This window comes from Siphateles boraxobius, unplaced genomic scaffold, assembly GCF_051911475.1.
Source record: "Siphateles boraxobius isolate OS27281-9 unplaced genomic scaffold, OSU_SipBor_1 29, whole genome shotgun sequence".
Classification (NCBI taxonomy): Eukaryota; Metazoa; Chordata; class Actinopteri; order Cypriniformes; family Leuciscidae; genus Siphateles; species Siphateles boraxobius.
This window is the reverse complement of record NW_027508908.1, coordinates 10,487,477-10,512,936: the sequence shown is the minus strand read 5'-3', so window position 1 is coordinate 10,512,936 and position 25,460 is coordinate 10,487,477. Positions and strand designations below refer to the sequence as shown.

The following is a 25,460-nucleotide window of genomic DNA, read 5'->3' as shown; positions in this document are numbered from 1 at the left end:
ACAAATTATATTATCAGCATTACAATGTGAGCAAATGTAGCCGTGTAAAATGTAAGGGATGATGCCACCCTTCTAGAACAATGTGCATTTACATTTAAATTGTAACATATTTAATATCATGGAATTAAAGTGTGTAATTAGTGTTAGCTCACTATTTTAGCCTTTTTCAGTGCATTAGGTGAGGTAATCTGATAATATTAGTGATTCTCATTTATCAAAACACTAACATTGATACCGTTTTGGAGAGAAATTGGGTATTTTTTAATCTCTCTATTTGATGCATTTTAAAAAGATGGATGATAGATATTCTTCAATCTTTCTAACAAAGAATAAAATATAATGTGAATTACAGTATGTACAATTTTTTTAAATTTATAAATTATAGTGCACAGTGTTTATTGTAAGGGGTAGAATCCGCAGCTCAGTACTCACTACTCATGAGTACTTTTAAATAAGCTACCTTTTTACTCTTACTCAAGTAGTTTTTTTGACAAGTACTTTTTACTCTACTCACACTACATTTTTTGGAATGTAATGCTACTTTTACTTGAGTTTTTTTTTTTCATTACTCTTTCCACCACTGAATAAATTAGATATAAACCACTTTTATTTCCCAACACAAGCATATAAACTATAGTTAGATTAATTATAGTGAATTTAAAGTAATCTTTTCCTTTAATGTATATTACCAAAATTATATATCAGACAAACAATAAATAAATAAAATCAACTGATCATTTTGATTGCAAAAGTTCTTTATTATTAAGGAAGAATTCTTTTTTTTTTTTTTTTTTTTTTTTTTTTTGATGCAGAGAAAATAATTTTATTCAGAAAGTTTTATGGGATGATAAAACTGCTCCATCTACTCCTGGTCTACTTTCAGCATGTCACTTCGTTTGAAGGCGCAGATGTAGTTTTTCTTGACATTACAAGAGTCGTCGTTCCACTTGCCAACCTCTGAAAATGTGAGGGAAAGTGAAATGTACCTTCATTAATATCACTATAATGAATAATTTAGCCAAACATCAAGTTTGAATTTAATGTGATTATCCTATAACTCATTTGGTTTTTTTTTTTAAACTAGTTTCTTTCCATCCTTACCTTTCCAGTTCATCTCCACGCATTCCTCCGTGCTGGTGTACATGTGGTTGGGTTCACCACGTGTCCAAATTTGATAATTCCAGTAGGAACCATCAATCCAAAAAAAATGACCAGACTGAAAAAGTGAGAAAGAAGTAAAAAAAAAAGAAAAACCAAAGAAAGAAAGTCAGAATGTCTTTGTTTGGGTAGTGAGAAACTAGTGGATGCATGTCAATGAAAAACAGAAAATAACAACTCAATCATTTGTCTTTGCTCTCCCCGTTTGTGAACTTCTTCAGACTTCTGTCTTTTTACCTTGAAGAATTCAAAGCCTCCGAGCCAGAAGCGCAGGTTTCTTGGGTTCAATTTTTTCACAAGGCAGAGCAAGTAATTATTATGCTTTTCTTTATGCACTGACACCAGATGTGCACCAGGGGCTTTGGACCTACACTTGAACTGGGTATGAAACAAGAACATTTAATGACTACAAAACATTCTTTTTTTCTTTTCTTTTTTTTTTCTTTTTATTGTTGTTGGTGGAGACAATAATGTGACTAAATATCTTTAGTGTAACAATGCAACAGTGTATTTTTTTGTGCTACCACCTACCTCGGCTTCAGTGAAGTTAACAGGGTTTTTGAAGTATTTGACACAGTAGCGGCCCACTTTGAACCAATCAGTGAAGCCATGCTCATCACAGGCTTTAGGCATACTGCACCACAAAGTGGCATTAGTATGGTCAACATCAAAACCTAAATGACAGAGTCACACACATGACTATTTTAAGCTATAAGGCACTTTAAAAATATAGGTGGATAGTTTTCCTTGTCTGTTTGAAGTGTAACTTGAACTATATATAAGTCTGTTAATATCTTTTCCTATACTAATGCTGTCCATGTTTGCTCAAAACAGGTCATATCTCTATGAACAATATACACAATATATATTGTGGTCACATGTTTTGTGTTAACAATAACTGCCTTATAGTTTATTGTTATTGGGGTACATTAAGGAATGGGGCGTACGTAATCACACTCTTAGAAAAAAAGATTCAATTTGGTTGATTTCTATATAAAACATTAAGGTGTAGAATTTGGAAATTTCAACATAAATATTGTTGAATTAAACATTACCTCTCTCCATTGTTAAGAAGCTGCCACTCTCAAAGAGAAGAGTCATCAACAGAACAAATCTTATAGATCCTGATTTCCACTGCAAAAAAGCCCATATAAATAATATATAATAGATACAAAAGTGTTCATTCAAGAAAATGACTTACCATTGCAGTTCTTGCACTTTTGTCTTCTATATGTCCTCACAGTAACTGTTTCACCTCATTTTATTCCATTCCACTCATTTTCACAACTCCTCCCCTTCTCTCAATTTTAACATCTTCAGTTTTTTTATTCTTCATCACACAGGAAAGTGTTTTTACACATCTAAAGTGCCTGAATTACTAATCAATTTACAGGTGCATTGCTACTAAAGTAACATAGCCGAAAATATAATCATTAATTTAAAACTAGCACAATCAAGAGATACAGAAGTCTGTAAAAATAAAAAAGCACAATTCTGTGTTAATGAGGGAATTTTCCATAATAATTTTCACAGGGGTATTTGTACCTGTATTTTGAATTACGCATCGTGTTGTGTTTTAGGATTCAAAGAAATGTCCGTAATGGATAATTACCAGTTCCTTTTACATTTTTCTACTATTTTTTTTCTTACAGTGTGCAGAGATCAACATATCAATTCAAAGTTCAGTGGATAAACATAATGCAATGAATGAGAAGATAGTTGGAGGATTGTCTCAATGGACTAAACACGATTACGTGTTATTATAAGACTTAATAAAGTCTTGCTAAATCATTCCCTCTGCACTCCTTTGATTGCAATCTGGGTCGTAATGCACTTGTGGTTTTAATGGTTTTTAATTTAATTAATTGGACTAATGGTTTTTGCACTAATGGTAAAAAAAAAAGATACTTATTCTGCAACTTATTCTGTTAATTTCCATGACCCTTCTCCTATTTCATTTATAACCCATATCGGCATTGTGCTTGCTCGCCAAGTGAACTCTTTTTATAGACAGTACATTTGTTGATGGAGAGACGCATCTGGTTAACGACAAGCATCTGAAAGACTTCTAGTTTACCACACTAGACAATAAAAATGTGAGATCTTGTGGTTACTGACAAAAGTTGTGATCTCTGTCTCCACTTGACACTGCCAGCCAAAGTTGCTGCAACTCACACTCAGAATGGCTTTGTCACTTAATCTGATCATAAAAATGTAATTCATCAAGTTGCATGATAAACTTGCAAGATCTCCTGTAGAGACATGCATTATTTGTAATTACTTAAACTTTAATGTAACATTTGGGTGTTGCCATCAAATTCACTGCATTAGACATACTCTGACTCAAGACTCTTTTTTTCAAACTTTCAATTTTTTTCCAGCTTCACCTTTAACATGATGCATTTACATTTTTCACTTTGTATCGCTTTTATTTTCACTACCGCTCCATTTTTCAAATCTTGTTCTCATTTATTCAACACTCTTTATTGCACATTAAAACCTCTAGAAACAAATGTTGCCTCATGATAAAGTGCTGCTTGATTCTGAAAGATTCTACTTCATTCTTCTCATTTCATTAATCAGGCAAAAAAAATCAAGTGGTCATTTTAATTGCAAAATTTATTATCATTTAAAGTCTGAATTTAAAGAATTGTTTATATATTTGAACAGTGAAATTAAGGGATTTTTGTAACTTCTACATGTTATAAACATAAATCAAATTAAATTAAATACATGTTAACTGATTGTTAACACTTAAAGTTGTCCTTTTTTTCTGAAGAGATTCTGTCTGAATTAACCATCTCATATCCTCCTACTTGAAAGTATTGACCTAAGATACTCCCTTGAGATTAGAGTCACAAATGATTTGCTCTTATCATCCAATCGTGGTTGTATCTCTCTATTAGTGCTACTCGATCTTAGTGCTGCATTTGAGACCACAACATTCTTTTAAATAGACTCGAAAATTATGTTGGCATTAGTGGAATTGCACTAGCATGGTTTAAATCATACTTATCTGACCGTTATCAGTTTGTAGCAGTAAATGAAGAGATGTCTTATCGGTCAAAAGTTCAGTATGGTGTACCACAAGTCTCAGTATTAGGACCGTTGCTGTTCACTCTGTACATGCTATCCTTAGGAGATATTATTAGGAGGCAGGGTATTAGTTTTCACTGTTATGCTGATGATACTCAGCTCTATATTTCTTCACGCCCTGACGAAACTTACCAATTCACCAAATTAACGGAATGCATAGCTGATATAAAAAATTGGATGACTAGTAATTTCCTACTACTTAATTCTGAAAAAATAGAGATTCTAATTATTGGACAAAAACTTCCTCACGTAATAACCTAGAATACTGTCTAACACGTGATGGCTGCTCTGTCAAGTCCTTGTCGTCGGTTGGGAACATGGGTGTGCTGTTTGATACCAATCTTTAATTTGAAAGTCACGTGTCTAGTATCTGTAAAACTGCTTTTTCTTATCTTAAAAATATATCTAAATTACGTCATATGCTCTCAATGAAAAATCCAGAACAATTGGTTCATGCGTTCATGACATCAAGGCTAGATTATTGTAATGCTTTACTGGGTGGTTCCCCTGCACGCTTAATAAATAAACTACAGCTGGCCCAAAACGCAGCCGCTAGAGTTCTTACCAGAACCAGGAAGTATGACCATATTAGCCTGGTTCTGTCAACACTGCATTGGCTCCCTATTAAACATCGTATAAATTTTAAGATACTTACAAAGCACTAAATGGTTTAGCTCCCAGTACTTGAGCGAGCTCATAACCCATTATACTCCTTCACGTCTATTGCGATCTCAAAATTCTGGCCAGTTGATAATACCTAGAATATCTAAAACGACTGCTGGCGGTAGATCCTTTTCCTATTTAGCACCAAAACTTTGGAACAATCTTCCTAACATTGTCCGGGAAGCAGACACAGTCTGTCAGTTCAAATCTAGACTAAAAACACATCTCTTTGTCTTAGCATACACATAACACATTATAGACTTCTATAATGCAATGTTAGGCTGCATAGTTTAGATCAGCCGGAACCGAGAACATTTCCCATAAATCCTGATGTACTCGGTACATCATAAGAAGGATGGCGTCTATGCTAATATTAGTCTCTCTGTTTATCCCAAGGTTTACCGCAGTCCGCCGGATCCAGGCCGTATCCGGATCTGATGAAGCACCTGTGCATGGACACGACAACAACGCAGTGAAGGCCTCCTTCCCATCCCTTCCCTTCCCTTCCCTTCCCTTTACCTCTGTACTGATAAAACGTTGTCGGGATAATTCCGATTCGGGTGGCTACGCGGAAGCGATAAAAAATTCTCAGAGCCACCAGGCACTGTTTTATGCAAATGAGCGGCCGGATCGCATTAAAGGTTTTCTGTTAGAATGGTGTCGTCTTAGCGGCCCCTAAATTAATAACTAATGATCGTTGCGACGGAAGTGAATCAATCAAAACGGACAACAACTTTGGCGGTCAATAACTTTATTCTAGAGCTGCTGTAAAGCCAAAACAATCTCTGTTACTTTAATTTGCTATTATCACTGTAAAGTTGCTTTGAAACAGTCCATATTGTTAAAAGCACCATATAAATGATGGTGACTTGACTTGACTTGACTTCCAGGAAGAGCCGAGAGCTTGTTTACTAACTCATAGGTTAAACATTTAGTTAAAACTCAGTGTAATAATCCTAAACCATTAGTTTTTTTTTCGCAAGTTCCCTCTGTCCTTACATTTCCAGTTCATCTCCACACATTCCTCATTATTAAAGATGTGGTTGGGTTCACCAGTTGCCCAAATCTGATAATCAGAAGGAACCTCTTCACACTTCAGTCTGTTTTACCTTAATAAATTGAAAGCTTCAGAGCCAGAAGCACAGGTTGTTTGGGCTAAATTTTTTCACAATGCATACAGTTTTTCTGAATTGCCAAAACCCTATTGTGTTTAAACACCAAAATTCTTAATAGCCTAAACCAATTTGTCGAATAAATCACTCGTAATTTGCAAATCTCATGGACTCTTTTTGCAAAACTCACACATTCTCACTTACTAAACACATTTTGCACTGTGATGCACTTAGTTTCAAAATGCTAAACACAAGTGGCAAAAGTTAAACACAACTACAACACAGTTGTCATCGTTTACACACGACTCAAAATTGTTCACACTTGTTTCTAATGATCAATTGTACATAATACAAGTCATTACAAAGTGCCAAAATGTTACACGGAATGTTGATACCAACAATGGATGGAAACAAGAGGGAGAGGGGGAAGAGTATGTGTTAGAGGTGGCGAACAAGGAGGATGTGGATGAGAAAGAGCAATGTGTAGAGAGTGTTGTCAAGGCTGGATCTGACACACCAGAGGGTTTTTCCCTTTGCCTTACCTATATATAATATATATTGGCTACATACATTGGGATATATTGGGTTCCTTGTTGGGGACTCATTATGCTGCATTATGCCGCATCTAATTTCTCATTCACTATTACCTGCTAGTTCCAATAGTATCCAGCTGCAGACCCGCAGCACCACCAGTTTCAGAACCCCAGCGCCAGAACCGGAAGTAAGGGGCGGACCTTACGTTCTAACACCAGCGCCAGGACCGGAAGTGAGGGGCGGAGCTTACGTTCTAAACCGAGTAACGCCACCTAACGTTTTGGAGCGTAATTTGCTTAGACACGAAACGTCATTATTACACACGAAATGTCATACTTTATACCTATTATAATGATACATTAAGGTATAGTACAATAAGCATTTAAAACATTGATTTTGTGTAATATAATTCTATATAGTTATCCGTTTTATTGTATTATGAGAGTTACTTCCTGATCGTGAAAATAATGCTTGAAACTTGTGGTCATTTTATATAAAATATACTTTATTTCACAAGAACATGTGCAGCATGCATTTTTCTTTATGTAAAATAATGTCAAAAATCTAAAAAGAGAGAGAAAATCCGGCATTGTTTTAAAAGAAACCATAAAAATGTACCGTACTTCAAATAATAGCCGAGTCCCAAATAGACGATTGTCTCTTTTCACGCCTGGTGTGGCTGCAGGTCTGGGTAAATATAAGTCCGGTCTCAAATAGAGGTCGGGTCTGTTTTTTAGTTTCAGGTTGTATTAAATCTTCTAAAACCCGTCAGATCGTCCGCTTTTTGGCGGAATAGAATGACTGCTGCGCATGACAGGGCGCTTAACGAGCAGAGAGTGAGAGAGCCCCGGCCGCGCGCGCGCACTCTCACGTCTTCAAACAACACGAGCACTGTCTTGCTATTTATTTGTCACATACCAGTTATAGTTCATACAACGAGCAGTGACTCACTGTGTAATAAAAACATACCCTAAATATTATTTAAAAGGTGCAACAATTTTTTAATATTTTTAAATACTTGCAAAAATAACCATGCTTGTGTCATTGTAAATAATTCCGCCCCTCCCTCACTTCCGGTTCTGGCGCTGGGGTTCTGGCACTGGGGTTCTGAAACTGGTGGTGCTGCGGGTCTGCAGCTGGATATATCTCGCTAGTTCACTATCCACTCTTGAGTCTTGTTTATGCCCATTTTTAGATGCCTAAATGTATGATAATGTATTCATGAAAAGCAAAGCTAAAGTTAAAACAGAGAGTTAAATTCGTGGATCATGTTGTTTACTTGAATACTCTACAAGATGGTAAAAAAAAACATTCAGAAATGTCTTAGTCGGGCCTTGAAAAGCCTGCTAAAGTAAGAGTACTTTGGCCTATGTGGGTATTACAGGTGCGTCATACTGTGATGACAGTGCTCTCAAAAATACGCTCTTACTCAAAAAGAACATAAACTCAAACAAAAACCTGATGATGTCCAAAAAGCACCAGGTGATGTTTCAAGAAACACTTTCATTTACGGACCTTCGTCAAGGTTGATAATTTATTTTATATATATAATAAATTTTATATTTTAAATAAAAATAAAAGGTGTGAGTTTATTTGACATAAAAAGGTGCAATACAACATTGTAACAACTTCTTTTTCAAGCATAACACATTAACTTATTTCCATTGTGGTCCTTGATTTTCTTTTAACGAGACATTTTCATGAAAAACCATACTATCACGACACACACACACACACACACACACACACACATTCATATATATATATATATATATACACACATATATATATATATATTAAAAAAGAATAAATATATATATATATATATATATATATATATATATATATATATATATATATATATATATGTATAAAATATCTATTAAGCCATCCTATCTATCTCTTCACTCTTATACTATAACCAACATTATCCATTAAAACCTTGCTGTCCAATGGCACCTTATTCCACTCCTGCGCACCTGTAACTATATTATACATAGATTTACATCCATATTACTTTGTCTAGAATAATGTCCATGTCTTACATTAACCCGAGAGAAATATGAGTTAAAATACACTGGGGCCCTATTATTAATTATTTTATTAACCATTTTTAGTTCCAGGAATGACTAACCGTATTTCAATAAACCATCCAAGCTGCAGAAAGTGTCCATTATCCACTTGAGTAAAATAATGAAATCCTAAAACTACTCTCAATAATTTTGTTTTTTGACTTTATGTTATGTCACCAATGGCTTCATTCTGTGGAGTACCTTGGTGAATAATGATAGAAATGCAATAAAGTAAATTGAAATTGTATCATGGATTATTTTGATTTTTCCAGGCTGGTCTATACATTTGCCAATTCAAATATTATTTTTATGACATTTAATTTTATTGAACTTGTAAAATATGAGGATTGCTTATTACATTATTGCATTGACATATTTTTTTCAAATCTATTAATTTCAAACATACGGTTGTGCATCCCAGTATCTCATGCAGAAACACATGTTTATTAAGAGATTATTTATTTGTTACTTTCTCTATCTAACCCTCATCTAAACGTCCTTATTTCCATCATTATTTAACTTTTCATTGGGTTTTAAGAGGTAAAATGTTGCGTGCATGTGCTCTTGGCTTGTGTGCTGTTACTGTAGCAGTTCTAATTCATTGGCTGAATCACATGGCAATGACTAGAGCTGGAGTAATGAGCGGCCACGAGCTAAAGATCCCCCGTTTACATCGCAGAGCCTCACTAAACAACCGACCATGAGATCGAATTGTGGATAATTCATATCTCCAACATCGATCGCCTTGGATTTATCGATCCTTGTCTCCCATACGGTAAGATCAGCAGTTATAATGCGCATTTGAATTGAACTAATGTGTAAAACAGAGCTCCTCGTTGAAACCATTAAGTGTAAATACTGCCTTTTATTTAAACATATTCAAAGGCAAATGAATCGCGTTTGTTCCGTTCACTATGATGTCCCATTTCTGTCGGCGGGTTTTGTTTATGTTGTTACGCCATATGCTGCAGTAACGGGACACTGCCACCAGACTGCATGACGCCAAGTGCTTTTCGACAGACTCGAATAATTCTCACAAAGCCACACCATATTTTGATTAAATGTGTAAAATGGTCACTGCAACGTCTTATTCCACTGTTTACACTGTCCTGGAAAACAACGAAGGCGTCTCTTTTCAGTAAAACCGAGGAAATGCCTTCGCTGCAACACCGTTGTGTAACTAGTTTATAAAGCACGAGTAACGTTAACTGTTTAAATAAATAATCATTCAATGCTAATCTTTATGAGTATTCATATTTTCATGGCATTTAGTATAATTCTATATGTTAATTGCTGAAACAATCAAAAGACTCGTTTTTTAATAGCATCCTGGTTCTAAAAATAAGATCCATTTCATTCTGCTATTTCTCTTAAAATATATAATAATAAAGTACTGATCACAGGGGCCTTATCTCAGATGAGTTTCAGATGACTCTAATTGTGGTTCTGTTTCCCTCTCATGAGCTTATTCATCACATGGGTACGGGTGAATCCCCTATGAAATCTCAATTAGATTACATCTAACTACTGTCACATGCAAACCTTCAGTGTACAATCCTTTTTTAAAAATCAAAATTAGAAAAAGCACAAGCTATACTATTAAATAAGTAGCCGCTATGCCCAATAATGGCCTTTATTTTCATTTCACACTGTAAAAGCACACTTATAATTTGTTCTTAAATGTGCTAGATATGGAAATGCACATCTCTCAATTACTTACATTTTTGTACTGTTAACATTGTATTGTTTATTGTTGAGATTTGTATGCATTATTTCAGGCTACCATGGGAAGCCTCTTCCGAAGTGAAGAGATGTGTCTGGTCCAGCTTTTCCTCCAGGCAGGCTCGGCTTACAACTGCGTCAGTGAACTTGGGGAGTTGGGCTTAGTCGAATTCAGAGATGTGAGTTTAAAGGATAGATTATAGCATTCAGAAGTTTGAGGTCAGTAAGATATATTTTTAATTAATACTTTTAATCAGCTGGGATGCATTAAATTGATCAAAAGTAAAAAAAAAATACATTGTTACAAAAGATTTCTATTTTAAATAAATGCTGTTCTTCTTTTGAACTTTATTTTCATCAAAGAATCCTGAAAAAAAGGTCAAGGTTTCAACAAAAACATTCAGCAGTACAAATGTTTTCAACTTTGTAATAGCACAATATTACAATGAACTCTTTATTCCTCTTGTTCTGTCTCTCTTAAACCCAATTTTCTCAGTTGAACCCAAATGCGAATGCCTTTCAGAGGAAGTTTGTTTCAGAAGTGAGAAGATGCGAGGAGCTGGAGAAAACATTCAGTATGTAGCCCTACAGCAAGTATTAGTTATTTCAGTCATTTTTTTATTTTAAGGCACTCTCATTATATATCAAAGAGTTGTAGCATAATCATTGTAGCCTGATTGTGCTCATTATCAACACGTTTTCCCTTCCCTTATTCCTTAGAATATCTGGAGCAAGAGATCAATCGTTCTCTCTGTCCTCCTCTGAAAGGGCTTCTACCCACGGCCACGCCAATCCCATCAGCCCCACAGCCAAGAGAGCTGCTCTCCATTGAGGAGGAGAGCGAGAGACTTGCCAGAGAACTCAAAGAGGTGAGAGGAGGAAAGAGAAATAGGCTTAGAAATCATGCATATCTTGTGTTCCTTGATAAATATTTAGTGCAAGTGGTGATCTTGACCCAGTTTGCATTTAGGTGTCAAGGAATAGGGATAGTCTACGCAACCAGCTGATCCAGCTCAGCCAGTACAGAGGGGTCCTGAAGCAGAGCATTTTACTACCAACCTCACAGGTGAAAAAAAATCCAGCTTTTTGCATGCTTACCTCCAAGAGATCTCTCTCAGATATTCACCAAACCTTCTCATAATGTCTTTAAAGGTTCCACCTCCAACTCTTGAGACCACAGCGCTATTGGACAGCAGACAAGATATGCGCTTGAGGTGAGGACAATATCCATCTAAAGGTGCAGTCACGTTTACTGTTGCTCGGTAAAACAAGAACGGAATCTGCACAGGGAAATCTTTCAGTCTTGCGTGAAACTCCCGATCGCATGGATTCCAATTTAAATGATTAGAATTTGCCTGCAAAATGTCAAAGATCAACGTAAATGTGAATGCATCTTTTGACAACAAGTTGTAATATTATTTTCACATATGTAACAAGACACTGATAAAGTTATTCACATCTTTCCTGCAAAGCTTTGTCGCTGGCGTGGTTCATCCATGGAAGGTTCCATCGTTTGAGCGGCTGCTATGGCGGGCCTGTCGTGGTTATATCATTGTAGACTTCTGGGAGATGGAGGAGAGGCTGGAAGTGCCAGCCACTGTAAGAGAGTGTTACATTAAAATGAATCAGATAACTCATTTTTGATGAAAATGTCAATTGGCCATAAACATGATATGTTTTTCCTGCTCACAGGGAGAGATGGTTCAGTGGACTGTCTTTGTGATCTCTTTTTGGGGAGAGCAGATTGGACAGAAAGTAAAGAAGATCTGTGATTGGTACATTCATAGCTTATATAAATTTAATAATAGCTTACTATAGAACACTTTCATGATATCCCATTATTCTTATTTCAGTAAGAAATAAGATCTTTATTTCCTCCATCTTTTCCATTTATACACGAGTAATATCTATTCTGGATCTCTCTATTCATAGTTTCCACACTCACACCTTTGTGTATCCAGAGGGCTTGGAGGAGAGAGACGTAATACTTCAGGGGCTGGAAAGCAGGATAGTAGATATCAAAACGGTGACTCAAATGTTCCTTTTATTTTGTATAATTACATTCTCTTTGAAATAAGAGCATACAGTGTAAAGTATTTAGATAGATCATACTTAAAATGTATGAACTTCATTTCATTAGATAACAAAATATCAAGTGGTACTAATTTTAAAGTACAAGCATACTTTAAAAAAAAAAACATTGAACATTATAAGTTAACTTATCTTTCATAATCTGATGTATTTCCAAGTGAAACAGGATATTCAACTAGAAAAAAATATTATACACTACCATTTAAATGTTTGGGGTGAGTAAGATTTTAAAAAAAGGAAAGAAATTGATACTTTTATTCAGCAAGGATGCATTTAATTGATCCAAAGTAACAGTTAAGACTTACATTATTACAAAAAAAGAATATACTAAATAAATGCTGTTCTTTTGTACTTTCGATTAAGAATTCTGAAAAAATTTATCATGGTTTCCATAAAAATATTAAGCAGCACAGCTGTGTCCAACATTGCTGATAATAAGAAATCTTTCTTGAGCAGCAAATCAGCATATATGAATGATTTCTGAAAGATCATGTGACACTAAAGAGTTGAGTAATGGCTGCTGAAAATTTAGCTTTGCATCACAGGAATAAATAGCATTTAAAAATGTATTAAAATAGAAAACAATTTTCAATAATTTTAATATTATTTCACAATATTACAGTTTTTTTATCAAATAAATACAGCCTTATACGGGATTTCTTACACAAACATAAAAAAACTTTAATAAAACATTAAATAAAACTGATGAATCATGTACATCATGTTCATTAAAAAAAGTAAAGAAATAATGGTAACACTTTAGTTTATGGTCCAATTCTAACTATTAACTAGTTGCTTATCAGCATGCATATTACTAGGATATTTGCTCTTTATTAAGTGTTATAAAGCACATATTAATGTCTTATTCTTCTTAACCATATTCTACATCCCTTAATCCTACTTAATACCTAAACTTAACAACTACCATACCAACTTTAAATAAGCATTATACAGGAGTTTATTGAGGCAAAAGATGTAGTTAATAGTTAGTTAATAGTGAGAAATGGACCCTAATCTAAAGTGTGACCGAAATAACAATAAAATGTTATTAAAATAGTTTCAGGTCCACTCTCTAACTTCCCCTTTGTCTGTCTGCAGGTGCTGTCTCAGACGGAGCAGTATATGCAGCAGCTGCTGTCTCGCTGCGTGTGTCAGATGCCACAGTGGAAGGTACGAGTGCAGAAGTGTAAAGCTGTGCAGACGGTCCTTAACCTCTGCAGCCCGTCAGTCACGGACAAGTGTCTCATCGCAGAAGCCTGGTGCCCCGTGGCCAAACTGCTTCTGCTCCAGAGCGCTCTGATAGAAGGAACGGTGAGAAATTTAGTAAATGGTTTCATACGAAATACATCACACAGACGTCAAATGTTGATTTTTAGGTATTAAAGAAGTATTGTGGTGCACACAGTTACTTTTTTAGATGACTAAGTAATATAATAGTGGACCGAAGGTCTCACAATAGCGTATTATTGTCTTTTTTATTTCTTAGAGAAAAAGCGGTAGCAGTGTAGACTCCTTCTACAATCGTTTACCTGCACCCACATCTCCTCCAACACTCTTTAACACCAACGCATTCACGTCCAGCTTCCAGAACATTGTGGATGCTTATGGTGTGGCCAGTTACAGAGAGGTTAATCCAGGTAACACACGCACACCGCCACATAGACATTGTTACCTAAAGTCGCATTGGTCCCACTTTCAAGTGGCTTTAAGTACTATGTACTTACATTGAAATTAATAATTTTAGATAATGGATCTATTGTGTACATACATGTTTTTACATTGTACTTATATTTTTAAAATACCTGCATGTGATTACAGTTGTAATTAATTTATGTAATTACATTTGTAATTACACTGTTGACCTTTCCCTTACACCTTAAACCACCCTTAAACCGAGTGTGTGTGTGTGTGTGTGTGTGTTCCCTTCTCAGCTGTGTACACCATCATTACTTTTCCCTTCCTGTTTGCGGTGATGTTTGGAGATGTTGGTCATGGTTTACTCATGACAATGGCTGCTCTGTGGATGGTTCTGGAGGAGAGAGACCCTAAGATGAGAAATAGCACTAATGAGGTTTCTTTCATTTTATACAGTACTCATTATAATCTTTACAGCTGCCATCAAGACTGAAAAAGGCATTTAAATAGAACATACTATAGGAGTCTCTTTATTTTAAAATAACTAGGTTCAATACAAGTATCAACACAACTTACCTTTCTTCAGCTTTGAGATTTTACACTACTGTTCAAAAGTTAGTAATCTTGTGCTCACCAAGGCTGCATTTATTTGATCAAAAATACAGGTAGAAACAGTAATATTCTGAAATATTATTACAATTTAAGATAATGTTTACAAATCACTCTAGTGTGTAGATTTGGTGCTCAAGAAACTTCTCTTGTTATCATTATTACAGTTGTGTTGCCGAATTTTTTTTGGTGGAAATCATAATAGGTTTTTTCAAGATTTTTTTTTAAATTATTAATAGGAAGTTCAAAAGAGGAGCATTAAATTAAATTAAACATTATAAATGTCTTTACTGTCACTTTTAATCATTTTAATGCATATTTGCTGTACAAAAGTCTTTTAAATAAAATAAAAGAATTCTTATTGACCCCAAAATTTAAACAGTAGTGCATCTGTCTGCCTTATTTTTCTGTAATGCACTTTAGGTTTGTACAGAACTAGTTTGTCAGTTTTTTCTGTGCGTCTCTTTTAGATTTGGCGTATGATGTTTGGTGGGAGGTATCTGATCCTTCTGATGGGGTTGTTCTCCATCTACACTGGTGCTGTTTATAATGAGTGCTTCAGTAAGGGACTCAGTCCACTTTCCTCTGGCTGGCACCTCAGACCCATGATTCAGCACTATAACTGGAGGTACACACACACACATTACATCCAAGGCAAACGTTAAATATAAGGTAGATTTGAACTAAAAGACTTAACTGTGCTCTAAGGACAAGGGTATCTTTCCTGGTCAATAATGGTGGACATGTTCATTAGTTTTTTTTTTTGTTGTAGAGAAAGACTATAATGGGTTAGTTCCTTGTTAGTTAGTTTCCTAATTCATTATTTACTCGCACTAATGTCGTTCCAAACCCATAAGACCATCTGTGACATTTTTGTGTGTCCCTTTAAATGCAAATGAGCTGCTGCTCCCCAGCTCCATTCAGAAGAGTTCCTTTACATGAGCTTCAGATACAATAACAAAACACGTGAATCTCACTCATCCAAAATCTCAGAAATAGCCAGTATTGAAGTGCAGCCTTACGGAGAGACTCAGGAAGAGGTTGCAACTTTTAGACGCACATGGACATTTCTGAAAGGGTAGTAGATACATTTATGTAGTTGTTGTGGAGTTACATTGATTCATCTTTTTTCTGGGGGATTTCCGTCGAAAATAAAAAGAATCCACTGCTCTCTTGTCTCATCTGAGGCTGGGACTCTAGATAGTGTTCTGTGCTCATCTGTGCAACCAACAACAGAACAGTTGATAGCACTGTAAGGCCTGCCCGATCGGTCCAACGACAGTTTCCGATAAGTTGGTGAAGGTTACTGCGTGTTACTGTCTTTTCCGTGTGGCAAAGTAATTTGATTCCAATTAAGCTTTTATCTGACTCCATTTTATCACAACCTCGAATTTAGGTTGAAATGCCAATTTGTTATTGGTCATTTATGTAATAGTTTAGCAATACATTTGATTGTTCTTTTTAAGTCTTTACTTTATATTTTACCCGTTCAGATTAGGAAACTATGTCCCTTCGAGGTCCTCACGCCGACCGTTTATAACGTGGGTCTCACGATCACAAACTCGCTAGCTTCGGGTCACTAAAAGTTAATTGGCTAATACCTTAGGCGGGCGCATTCCTGCTTACACAATCAAATATATTTGTGTATAGCCCCCTTGGTTGTATACACTTTAATTAAATAACGTGTTCTTTAGACAGAGGTAAGACTCACCCTATTTAGGTTGGTCGATCAGCAGTTTGCTGTCCTAAACGGAAATTCCTTTTTAGTCTATACAAAACAATACACTTGAATTAGTGCCAAATATTAGTCGGAATTTTAAAATTGCAGTTGGTGTGCCCGATGCTCCACTCAAAACTGGAATCCGTCACTAGTCTGATGCAGATTTGCGGTAACATACGAATCTGTTTAATCTACTTGGGAAAATCATTTCAGAGCAAGTCAGAACAAAATTCAATGTAACAATTTATTATGCCAGGCAAATAATAATTTCATAATTAGTGAACTCTGTGAACCTGATCAATTATCCATCATTTCAGCTTGCCCGTGCTCTCATTTTACACTCACTTTTGTCTTCTTTCTTCTGGGCTGGATTCAGTGATGAAACTCTGAGGAGCAACCAGTACCTCACTTTGGATCCAAACGTCACTGGAGTATTCCAGGGACCATATCCATTCGGCATTGACCCGGTAATCAGGCCTTTAATCAAATCCCGCTTGTGTCTAGCTTACTGTGAGGTTTGGGTTTGACTGTATCTCATTCCCTGGTTCTTAGATCTGGAGCCTTGCCAGTAACCACCTCACCTTCCTCAACTCCTATAAGATGAAGATGTCCGTCATCATCGGGGTCATCCATATGACTTTTGGAATCTGCTTATCCTTCTTCAACTACATGTGAGTCATAAAGTAGGATTCATTTTGGTCTAACATTACTTGCTTTATATTTCTGATCTGTTCTGGTTTTATGTGGATTAAAAAAAGGTATTCCTTTAGGTTTTCTTATCCTTTTAATGTTACACTTTCTCCTCAGGTACACAAGGGATGTGAGCAGCATGTTTCTGGTGTTGATTCCAGAGCTAGTGTTCATGCTGTGTCTTTTTGGGTACCTCGTCTTCATGGTGGTGTTTAAATGGATTGCGTTTGGACCTCAGGATTCAGACCGCGCTCCCAGCATCCTGATCCACTTCATTGACATGTTCGTGTTTGGTGAGAACCCAGACAACCCACCACTTTATCCAGGACAGGTGAGAGATTCATTTAGTATTTACTGATTCTTGTAACATGATTTATATCGTACTACAGTTTTACTGCTGTGACAAATACATACATATTATCCTGTCCCTCTCTTAAGGTGACAGTGCAGAGAGTATTGTTGTGTTTGGCGCTGCTAGCAGTTCCGGTGCTGTTACTTGGAAAACCGCTTTACCTGTACTTCAAGTACAGGAATAACTGGAGAACGGTAAGCAGGGGTGAAATTAGGCTGTTCTGGTGTCTTTGATTTAAGAAAAAAAAAATATTTTAAAGAATTTAATTCTTTGGCTTTACAGAGTAAATTAGTTGACAGGTAACTTTGTTGACAACTTCACCATTTTGACTCTTAATTTTAATGCCAGGCTTTGTCTGACCAATCACGTTCTTTTCTTGATCAGGTTAACCTCAAATTTGAATATACATTTGAATTGAAATTATATATAGCAAACTATAATAATGTACCATACAATGTAATAGAGTTGACGGTCCATTTAATATACTCTCTGGCAATTGGTTATTGTAGATAGAATACTGAAAAAATGTAAAAGGGTTTTACAATGTTGTTTTCAAAATGTCCACTACAAAAGAAAATAACCATATGACTTTGGTCATGTGGTGTTGTGGTAAAGCATTTTTAGTTGCATGGGGTTGCAGACGCTGCAAAAACTGTAATCAAGGCAAATTCAAACAAACTGAAACAGGGTGCAAAAAATATTTGTGAGATTATGCTTTCCATTAATTGTATCATATTAGAATGATGTCTGAAGGATCATGTGACACTGAAGACTGGAGTAGTAGCTTTTCCATCACAGGAATACATTACAATTTAAAATATATTTATAGAAAACTTTTATCTTAAATTGTAATAATATTTTACTGTATTTTGTTTTTTAATCCAATGCTGTCTGGGTGAGCATAAGAGACTTCTTAAAAAAAAAATCTTTTACCAATTCTTAACTTTTAAACGGAAGTGTAAAAAAAGCTGATCTAGCTGATGCATGAGCATATTCTGGAGTAAAAAAGGACCAGGGGCCTCATTTATAAAACTGTGCGTAGAATCCTTACTAAAAGTGTACGTGCGTCCGAAAGCCAAAAATGGCGTACACAAACAAATATTCAGACTAATAAAACCGTGCGTACGCCAGAACCTGCGCTGAATTCACTTTATAAATCCCAGTTAGCGGAAGATTGTGTGCTCATGCGTCTCCTCCCCGAAAAAAACATATATGGAGCTTACAACGGCTAGTTTTACTATGCATATCCTCATCTGCATATCATTTGCATATGATTATTAATCCACGTGATAACATGTTTAACGGTACAAGAGATTTGGAAAATATAAAATACGGATGTGCCGTCACATTAGTTACATTAATAAAAAATAATTTAGTAGCCTATCCTTGCCTTGTTTTTGAATAAATAAATCAAATAGTGTAAAATACATTTCAGAGAAAGTTTTTCTTAATCTTTTCCACTGGCCAAAGAGTATTTTTAATTGATTTATATTTTTAATGGAAACAGGTAGACCTTGTTGTGCATTATTTGCACAAAACTATTTTCTCAATCTCAATCTGCTATTATCATGATAAGCAATTATCTCTGTAGTTAAAACATTAAAACACAGCATGCCAGAGGAAAAGTGTTCGAAAGCATTGCATCCACAACAAATATTTATATTTATTGAATATAAAAAATGTTGTAACTTCTCAGTAATGATTTCATGTAATTTAAGTGTCTAACTCCATTAATCAGAATGGCATATTTAATCTAAATGTTTATATCAGAAGTAAAACATAGTTTAAATCATTCTTTTATTTATTTAAACTGTTATTGTGAACATGCACTATATTTATGATTAGGACTTACCGGTATAATGAAGAATTACGGCTATATATGCGTCAGTTTCACTAAAAGGCCCAACGCGCTCGCCGGCGCGGACATTTAAGAAGGGATGGATGTTTGCTTCATGTGATAGGCTTGGTGAGTAAAATTATATTTGTATTATCTTTCTGTATGTGTATAATTTTCTCTAGATTTCCTGTCTAAAAGTGACCAAAAAGACATTTAACTCCAGCTCACCATCAGTGTCGCCAAACTGCTCCATCTCCAAAATGTTTGTACGCATGGGTCAGAGTTTGCGTGCAAGTGCACAAATTTTCCCGTCAAGTTTGTTTTTGTAAATCATAACTTATGCGTCGGAAGTGGCGTACGCATCTTTCAGGGCCTGTTTTGTGCGTATGCAATGGTTATAAATGAGGCCCCAGGTGATGTACTTACCAACAAGGCATGTGGCTCTTTTAGCAGAAATGTGAGTGTTCTTGCAGTTTCTCCCATACTGTGTCTGATGAAAGGTCTTGACCATGTTTTAGTTACAGGAGGAGCAGCACCCCCAAGTCACAGACACCAGCTCTATAAACGCCCAACTGGGAGATCTAGAGGGAGGAGCAAGTTCAGAAACAGGGGAACAGGTTAGAAAAAGAAAAGATCATAACACCAATCCTCAAATTAAGATAAACATTAGAAGTGTCAAAGAGAGAGGTGAGAGTAACGTTCCAGTAGATTCAGAGTCGAAAGCATTCATGTTCCATTGCTTTATAGCAGACCTACTGAAATACTGTATGCTTGTTGTTTTTTTTTATTACTTTACAGGAGTTTGATTGGACAGAGCTTTTTATGCACCAGGCCATCCACACCATAGAGTATTGCCTGGGCTGCATTTCCAACACTGCGTCGTACCTTCGACTTTGGGCTCTCAGCCTCGCGCATGCACGTATGCAAATTCTCACAAGCATTACATGTTCACTTATAGGTGAAATTGTTGTGCTCAGTTAGTTCTGTTTTTGTGCGTGTTAGAGCTGTCGGAGGTTCTCTGGGTGATGGTGATGAGAATTTCACTCTCGTGGCAAGGCTATGTGGGATCAGTGGTGCTGTCAATCATTTTCTCCATCTTCGCCATGCTCACTGTCTCTATCTTGCTCGTCATGGAGGGGCTGTCAGCATTCCTGCACGCCCTGCGTCTGCACTGGTGAGAAAATCACACTCAAATAAACTTAATATTGTAGTGCTTCTCAACCAGGGGGTTGGGACCCACTTTGGTCTTACAATTGACCTATGGCTAAGCCACGCCCCCTCCACTCACTCGGACAAACAGTCAACATTCGGTGACAGACGCTATATTTAGTTATGCTGAAGAGGAGTGAAAAGGCTACATGCTTTGCTAAAAAAAACACTAAGTTCCTCAGTTGTTTGGTAGAAAGTTGTCTAAAATGGTGTGCTTTAATATGTAATGGTAATTAATGGTTCATGATCAAATTAAATATGTACAGGTCTAAGTTGCATACGTTTCCAGGACAAGCCTTTTTACCATCTTTACCAGGAGTAAGTTACCTCTCCGTTAGTTTGGTGCTACAGTATTTAAATGAATCATTCAGAACAACACTGCTAACATTTGTTATCTCGGTTATTCACAGATACGTTAATGAAGCTAAGTGACATGATGTGCAACGTAGCTAGAAGCTAACGTTAACGTTTTCTAATGTTACGTTAGAGATGTTAAAAATAACGTGCAAATACGTTGTTGACCTAACGTTACCTTAGAACAGATGTAGACATCCTTGTTTAAAACCCTCTAGTTGGTATTGGGATCTATATGACCCCAATCGACTTTTCCTTAGTAAAAAAAAATGGTTCCCTTCATCTCAGCGGAATAAGATTTTGTTAATTTTCCTACATTATCTATCTATACACACACAAAAAAACTGGGCTTGATTCGGTTGTTCTATAGGCATGTAAAATAAAATTTTTACACTTCTTGTCTTCGGGGTCAATTTGACCCCACATTGAAATGAATGGGAAAAAAATTAATAAATCCAGAATAAATCTGAAACTTTCCATACCGCAATGAAGTCCTGGTACTAGAGCACAAATGCAATGTGGAACGAACATGATCACTTGCACACACACGTGCACGCGCACACAAACACACACACACACAGGTGTCACTCCAATAGAAAGCATTTTTATTGAAATTGGCAAATAAAATCAATAATTCCTGCATAAATCTGAAAATTCTCACACATAAATGAAGGCCTGGTACTAGATCACTAATACAATGTGGAATGAACATTATCACACACACATGTGCGCCCACACACACACAGACACAAATACACACACAGATGGAGAGAGGTGTGACTGCAATAGAGCGCATTTTTATAGAAATTGGGAAATAAAATCAATAATTTCTGCATAAATCTAAAACTTTCACACACAAATGAGGGTATGCTATGAGAGCACAAATACAATATGGAAAGAACATGATTACACACAGATCACATACACACAGAGAAACACACAAACAAACAAACAGGTGTTACAGCAAAAGAGAGCATTTTTATAGAAATTGGGAAATAAAACCAATAATTCCAGCATGAATCTAAAAATGTTCACACATAAATGAAGGCCAGGCATTAGAGAAAAAAACAATGTGGAATGAGCATGATTACACACACACACACACATGCACGTGCGCACACACAAACACACACAGACACACAGGTGTGTTTACTCTTCACTCCTGTTCATATCTGCCTATAGCTGTTTGTTTTTTGTTTTTATTTACTTTTTAAAAATTAATTTCTTATTCTAAAGTTAATAATTTTGTACATTTTGATTATTGAAATAATATGTAAGTGCAATCAAGTATTTTGTTTTAGTGGTAACTTATGTGGCATTATTGCAAATTTATTTGGCATTACTGCAAATTTATATAGCATTATTGCAATAACAAGATACTTCAAAAGACCTCAAACAACAACAAAAATAATTCTAAACTTTGACAAAATACTGATTTAATGTATTTTAAACGTTTAAATATATATATGCATAACAAAAGCTGTTATAAGAACAGGAAGTCACATCCAGAAAAATGAATGGATCTCTATGGGGCCACTGCTGGATGCATATGGTAATTACAATTCCAGGCTAAAAATATATTATCTACAAAAAACAGCTAACCAGCAGATGGCAGAATTATGCATCTAACACCTATATCAATATCCAGAAACAATTCCCATTTAAATTTGATCATCATTAATGTGTTTTTTTCATAAAAAAATTATATTTCATACATATGCTAATGGTGTAGTGGAGGAATTCTGCAGTAAATAGGTAAAAAAGTACTTCATATCCCCCAAAACACAGCATTAATGAATAGATGAGAAGTAAACAAAAAATGATATGTTATTTGTATGATTAAAAATGTATATTTTTTGTACAATTACTCTATCAATTGTTGGGGTCATATGGACCCCAAAGCCAAGATTTGTAAACAGGAAACGAAGACAATATGAATGTTTATCCAAGTTTAGTTGATGTTGTGGTCTACCATAACTTAATCCAGAAACTTATCTCAGTTGAGATGTGGCTTGGGAAAGGGTAAAAAATACACACCGTCACCCAGCCTCTCGGGACTCCTAGTGTCGGAGTTGCATGTACTCCATGCACACCGTTTGACCATTTTAAACTTGAAATGACAAGAAAAAACATAAAAACGAATGAAAACTGACTAACTGCAATGCATTTCAATGGACGTGGAAGCAGAGAATGTCCGAGTGTATTGGGAGCTATGCGCACTGTGATTGGCTCATCACGTTTGGGGGCGTGGCTTAGCCATAGGTCAATTATTTAATTTAGTTTATTAACATCTTCATTAAAATGCTATAAAAAAACAGCATTAAACTGACATTATATTTTGATTTCATTTATTTGAATCACAACAAAAGTACCAGAGGTACGTATCAGCTTATATGGGAGGGCTTTCGAATATTGTCTTCGACAAAGACGGGCCTTGGAGTCAAAAAGGTCGAGATCACTAAACTAGGGGTTGCACAGACTAGTCAATTAGTTTACTATGGTCCTGTTTCCGTGAGAGAAGCAGTTCAAATAGTATGTGGCTTGGAGGGCTTTGGTCCTTGAGGATTTTCCTCGAAGTGTAAAGTTCGTGAAGAGAAGGGAGTTTGGTTCCGATGATGCTTTGGGCCGATCTCACTACTCTCTGCAGGGCTTTATGATAGAGGGCAGTGCAGTCCTCAAATCAGGCTGTGGTGCAAGATAAACACTTAATTTCCCAGAAAGCCATTAGTTGTTGAGTTTCAGTGAAGAATAGTACTTATTTTTTAGATATTATTATCTATTCCATTAAGTACTAGGAGCATGTTAGAAACTAATCGGTATTAAGAATTAAATGTTAAAACGGCTCGCCATAGGTGTAGTGTTGTTTGTGGTATAGGATGTGACAGTGTTCGACAAGGACGCAGGGTCTATAGTCTCTCTAATTAAATGAACCTTACTGGTTAATAGCAACCCAACCCGACCTCCATTTAATAGTTGAATCAACAGTACCATAACGAAAGCCCCAGCATGTTAATTAGCTAGAAAAACTAACTATGGGATTATTTTGCTAAATATATGCATTATACATATTTCGATTTTTACTCGCATCATATTCGAAAGAGGCAATAAACTCCAAGCTGAAACTGCATCCTTGTGTTGTCTTGATTTAAACATTTCAAATGATATACTCTGGTTTCTGCCATGCGAATATGAAAATTATATTTCAAATGAAGCTAATTACAAAAAAAAAATAACCGCTTGTGTGAATTTTTGGAGGTGTGTGTGCGGTTGAAGGAGAGAAAAGAATTACATTCATTAGGAGTAAAATTTTTAATTTAATTTCTCGTTTGATGCAGGGTGGAGTTTCAGAACAAATTCTACAGTGGATCTGGATACATGTTCAACCCTTTCTCCTTTGCCGCAATTCAGCATCTAAAGGAAATGTAAATATTCCCTGTAAAAATGGTTTTATACTTCATTTTGGAACTGAATGTATTATCGCACAAGTAATAAAAGGTGATTTTAACTCACTAAAAGGAAAATTCTGTCATCTACTCACCCTCATGTTGTTCCAAATCTGTATGCCTTTGTTTTGTGGAAAACAAAATTGGAAGTTTGGAAGAATGTTCACTGGACAGTTTTTAATTCAATGACAGCATGTCAGCGACAGACATGCTCCAAAATCTTCATTCTTGGGTGAAATCCTTTTGCAAACTTTTGTCTCAAGGTTTGTTGTAAGCATTGAAGAGGTCTTAATGATGAGCACCTGATGTATGAATTACAAAATGCACAATACTAGTAAAGGTTTTTGTAACTAAGGAATTACTATGTTCACATTTCTCAAGATCGTGGTTATTCACAACCCCTTAACATCAACTTTTTTCTTGTCTAAATGCAAAAGAAAACTCCAGAATAAAGTAAAACAGATGCACTCTTGCCTGTGAAGGTGCTGAGCAGTCAGCATTAACACATTAGGAGGATCCTATTGAGGGAAATATTTAAAATCTGTACGCTCACTGAGAAAAGAAAGATTAAATACCCAAGAGCTAAAAAAGAATATATTAGCCATATATCATCTGATATTGTGAGATACAATTTTATACATTGAATGCAATTTATTGGATAAAAGTCAAACATGTAAATGTACCATTTTGTGCACATCTTATTTGTACATAAGAATCCAAAAGTCTAAGACGACCAGTGAAAATTATTTCATTGTCTTTCCTTTGTACAAATTTGCATACATTTGAAGCATACACAATTTTGTATTAAGGAGGTCTCACGGTCAATGTGACAAATTTACTTTTTTGATTTGTGACCTATAAATGACAACACATTATATATCATAAATGAACTTTACATTTTTCAAAACCCTATATTACCAGGAATAAAATACAAGATTTTCAACATGGTTTCAGACTTTTGGACCCCATTGTAGATCAGACACTCTGTGACCACTCTGGCCATTATCAGTTGACCAATACTCCATATTCAAAGAAATGTCATATTTTAATTATTGTGGCTTTTATGCTGCATGATAAACTTTACGCAGGTCTAAGCTTGATACATTAATGATGTAACCATTATGCATTCTGATGAAAGGCAGTATAAACAAAAATCAAACACC

The 25,460-nt window shown here is 35.7% G+C and overlaps 2 protein-coding genes across 3 annotated transcripts; one reads left to right on the top strand and one right to left on the bottom strand.

Moving 5' to 3' along the window:
* Window positions 1-737: 737 nt before the first annotated feature.
* On the bottom strand, window positions 738-4,286 carry LOC143754022 (lectin-like). The gene is made up of 6 exons (XM_077246954.1): window positions 2,360-4,286; window positions 2,214-2,292; window positions 1,690-1,832; window positions 1,396-1,536; window positions 1,102-1,216; window positions 738-957 (listed from the first exon to the last, which is right to left on the bottom strand). Exons 1-6 carry the CDS (start codon window positions 2,360-2,362, stop codon window positions 863-865), a joined length of 576 nt encoding a protein of 191 aa, XP_077103069.1. The 5' UTR covers window positions 2,363-4,286; the 3' UTR covers window positions 738-862.
* Window positions 4,287-9,195: 4,909 nt separating this feature from the next.
* tcirg1a (T cell immune regulator 1, ATPase H+ transporting V0 subunit a3a) lies at window positions 9,196-25,460 on the top strand. Of its 2 annotated transcripts, none has more exons than XM_077246521.1 (21): window positions 9,196-9,410; window positions 10,414-10,536; window positions 10,854-10,932; window positions 11,078-11,226; window positions 11,328-11,423; window positions 11,510-11,571; window positions 11,830-11,956; window positions 12,050-12,132; window positions 12,290-12,383; window positions 13,547-13,759; window positions 13,935-14,085; window positions 14,380-14,519; window positions 15,163-15,320; window positions 16,789-16,879; window positions 16,965-17,083; window positions 17,220-17,433; window positions 17,541-17,648; window positions 19,816-19,908; window positions 20,090-20,210; window positions 20,294-20,465; window positions 24,190-25,460. In XM_077246521.1, exons 2-21 carry the CDS (start codon window positions 10,420-10,422, stop codon window positions 24,278-24,280), a joined length of 2,478 nt encoding a protein of 825 aa, XP_077102636.1. In that variant the 5' UTR covers window positions 9,196-9,410; window positions 10,414-10,419; the 3' UTR covers window positions 24,281-25,460. The 2 variants fall into 2 exon arrangements, with proteins under 2 accessions (XP_077102636.1, XP_077102635.1); XM_077246520.1 differs by having other exon boundaries at window positions 19,810-19,908.